This window comes from Chinchilla lanigera, unplaced genomic scaffold, assembly GCF_000276665.1.
Source record: "Chinchilla lanigera isolate Chin_1 unplaced genomic scaffold, ChiLan1.0 scaffold00017, whole genome shotgun sequence".
Taxonomy (NCBI): domain Eukaryota; kingdom Metazoa; phylum Chordata; class Mammalia; order Rodentia; family Chinchillidae; genus Chinchilla; species Chinchilla lanigera.
In genome coordinates, this window is record NW_004955418.1 from 30,197,740 (window position 1) to 30,201,702 (window position 3,963).

The window sequence follows — 3,963 nt, forward strand, 5'->3', positions numbered from 1 at the left end:
GCACCGTAAATCCTGCCTTCTCTCCTGAAACCCTTCATACTGTCCCTGACATTTGAAGTCTTGAGTGACTTCTCATACCTACAAAAGGCAAAAGTCCTGGACAAAATTTTCTCATTTGTGTTTCTGGGAGTCACTAGGTCTTTATTTTGAATTCACATAAATAAAGTAGGAAAGGGGGAAGATAAAAGAAAGGAAAGAAGCAATGAAAAAGGGGGATTAAGAAGACACATACTGTCAGTGTTTCCTTTCCTGTCTACCCAAACCCTTCCTCCCGCATGTCCCACAGTGTAACATGGTCACCCTGACTCAGTGTTCCCATGTCCACACCCAAGAGACAAAGCCAACCCTCAGAAAGCCTCTCCAGACACTCTCTGGGAAGACCTGAGCCTCCCCAGGGCCCTCCTCAGCGCCCCAGCTACATCCTTGTTCCTCAGACTGTAGATGAGTGGGTTCAGCATGGGCGTGAGGATGGTGTAGAACACAGAGAAGACCTTGTCCTGGGACGGCGTGTGGTAAGAGTGTGGCAGCATGTAGGTGTACATGGCAGCCCCGTAGAAGAGGGTCACCACGAGCATGTGGGATGAGCAGGTGGCAAATGCCTTCTTCCTCCCCTCCAGAGAGCTCATGTGGTGGACAGTGGTCAGGATTCGGGCATACGAAGCAATCACCACAGAGAAGGGGATGAGCAGCATCAACACGCAGCACACGTACATCACTGTCTCATACAGGGCTATGTCTGCGCAGGCCAAGCTCAGCACAGCAGGTGCCTCGCAGAAGAAATGATGAATTTCCCGGGAGCTACAGAAGGGAAAGCTCATGGTGATGGGTGTGAGGAGGAAGCCATCCAGAGAGCCCCCAAACCAGGAGCCTGCGATGATCATCCAACACACGCGGCGGCTCATGAGGACAGGGTATCTCAGGGGGTGGCAGATGGCCACATAGCGGTCGTAGGCCATGAGACCCAGCAGGAAGAACTCGGCCCCCACGAGGGTGAGGTAGAGGAAGTGCTGCGCTGTGCACCCCATGAAAGAAATGGTTCTCTGGCCCAGCAGATAGTCCACCAACATCTTTGGCACAATGGTGGAGATATACAGCATGTCGATTAAGGAAAGGTGGCTGAGGAGGAAGTACATGGGGGTGTGGAGGTGTAAATCAGTGTGGATCAGAAAGATCATCATCCCGTTGGCCATCAGTGCAGTGAGGAAGATGATGGAGATGGTGACAAAGAGGAGACCTGAGGTTTCCTGTCCGGTGAACAGCCCCAGGAAGGTGAAGTCTGTAGAGGATGTGTTGTACCCTTCCATTGACCCTACGGGGGCACTGAAGCAACCTCGAATCTAGAATAAAATGATGGATGGTATTCCCAGGGAAATAAAATGACAACATATAAAGTAGTTGCTAAGCATAAGAATTCTAAAAGGTAAAAGAAAACACTGAAAAATACTTTATATTCTGGAATTGATATTTAGCAATTTATATCAGAATATTAATCTTTACTTATTTTAAATAAAACTAATGATTAATAATAAAAATTGTTCATTATTTGGACAAGATGTCAGGAACTGCTACTGTACTACAATAATACTCATAACAAGAGCTTAAGGTATATATTATACCATATCATGTTATAAGTGTGTGTATGTTTGTGAACATATTACCACTGGTGGATTTAAATTGATGACACTATTTAAATGCACCTTCATTATAGCCAGCATAACTACCACCTTTAAAACATCTTTGATTCTGGTGACTCATATGTGTCTGTCACTTAGCCGCTAGTGTGAGTAATCTACATCATGAGCACACACTTCCTGTCCACCTGATCATGATAGTACACTCCCTGTCAGTCCATCCAAACTGTGTGGGATGAAATGAACTGGACCATGCAAACTATTCTTGTAAGTTCAGACAAAAGAGAACCATCTAATGAAGAACAAATTACCGTTCAAAATAATTTTTATTTATTTTTTAAAAAATTATTTTTAGCATCAAGAGGAACTATCATTCAGATTATGATTAGCATAATCATTAACAACTAGCGTTAGCAATAGGATTCAGAAAAAGCAGTGCAGGGATATACATATTGAGCTATTATCCACCTACTGTTTTCAGGAATTGAAATTTTTCCATAGTACTTATTAAAAAAGACTCAAATGACTGTCTCATATAATTTTAGGTTATGATAAAGAATAAAAATGCACAATGTTTTATGAAAGTAAAGGTTGATTTTTCATGTTTTAAGGCTAAACATGTACAAGATATTTTACCAAACTGTGAGCTAAATTGACCAAGCTAATTTAATACTCCTCTAAATATTCTAAAATTGAGAGAAAATACAATTGCACAGAAAAAGATGATACTATTGAAAAACAATAGTGAGACATTATGAAGAACTCACTTTTATGTTTGCTGTCTGAGAAGTAGTTTGTGTCTGTAGGCTTTTGGTCTCCACAATCAAACAGGACACAGGGAGCTGCAAAATCCTTTCTTCCCCAGTGCTGATCTGGGCAGAACGTGTTGGTGTGAGTCTGTTAGTGGGGCAATATTAGGACTGGCAGTATCAGCTCACTTTGTTCTACCCACACCCAGGACAATAGCTATACCTTCAATGCATCTATCAAATAAAATATGCCAACCATGCAAATATCTTAAAACTTTTGCTATACAGTCACTGATTTGATTAGTGAAAAATATTCATAGTTGAGAAACTTCAAAATTATTATGATCTATACTGTTATTTTTAAGAGTACAACAGTATTTACTGTTTTATTTCCTTCTGTCAATTTTGCAATCTTTGGTATGAGGTTTTATAAATTTTCCTAATACTATGTATAATTTTGTCTCATTTTCAATCCGTAGCTTCTGCCTTATTATTTGCAATGTTGAGGATCAAACTCAGCACCTTATACGTGCCAGGCAAGTACTCTACTAGACTATGCATTAGAAAGAAAAATGCTGTGCAGTTTGGGGTACTGACTACATATCAGTCACATTTCCATTGCTTCCACACTGTCTACATTTCAGGTTTAACTTTTGTCTTGTCTCCAGACCTCAGTAACAAAGGACAGCTGTGCTGTTGCGTATTTAAATATCTTTCTAGGCTCTCTGTCCACACTCACACCTAAGTGCTTTTACAATTTTTTTAAAAAAATACAAAAATAAAACAAATTTTCATAACGAAATTATAAGAGGACAACAGTACTTGATACGTTGTGTATCATTACCTTTCAAGTGATGACTCTGTGTATAAGACACAGACATAGAAGATTCTTTTTCACAAAAGGGAAACAAACCTAACAGCACAAAACTTTCTTTTCAATAAACAAAGAGAAAATAGTTGTATAAATGAAACAAATTAGTGTATATATTAAAATACCTTTGAAGTGCTAGAGTAGGTAATTTAGGGGATTGTCTGAACTTCTCCCCACTTCTGAGGTATCTGTCTCCTATTTTGTTCCTTGTTTGTATATATATTTTGTAGTCTCATGGTGTCCTACCTTCTCCAGCTGGTGAAAGGAAGATGGCTTAGTTTTTGCAGGCTTCTAGCCTTGTTCTTTTTGCTCACAGAAGGTCTAATTTGTCAGATGGCAGGTCTCCCTCAGTGTGGGCGCCAATTCTAAATAAACTCCGGTTTACTTTACTATCTGCTGTCACTATGAGAATAATGAGACAGAACAATACTTTTTTGCTGGGAGCAGGCTTCACTTTGCTATGGTGTGGCATGAAATAAATGATAAGAAAGCATCTAGAATGATTCTCTGCCTTTACCCAGGAATTTCCCCCCCTGCAGTGATGGAGTAGACATACAGTGAGACAGAGTGCAGAGTTAGGTGAACTGAGCTCTTCTGCTCGTCACGATATTAACCAATTCTGTGACCCTGGACTCTCAAATTCCCTGAGCCTCAGCATCTCTGTGTATTACGTTGAGGCAATAAAACACACCGGGCTGCTTTAAGGATCAAA

General features: G+C 40.5%; 1 protein-coding gene across 1 annotated transcript; it reads right to left on the bottom strand.

Moving 5' to 3' along the window:
* Positions 1–347: 347 nt before the first annotated feature.
* On the bottom strand, positions 348–1,319 carry LOC102021128 (olfactory receptor 2T1). The gene has a single exon (XM_005382335.2). It carries the CDS (start codon positions 1,302–1,304, stop codon positions 348–350), a length of 957 nt encoding a protein of 318 aa, XP_005382392.1. The 5' UTR covers positions 1,305–1,319.
* Positions 1,320–3,963: the final 2,644 nt, after the last annotated feature.

Bases quoted from the DNA above. Each gene is read 5' to 3' on its own strand.
- LOC102021128 (XM_005382335.2), bottom strand. From the start codon at position 1,304: ATGGAAGGGTACAACACATCCTCTACAGACTTCACCTTCCTGGGGCTG.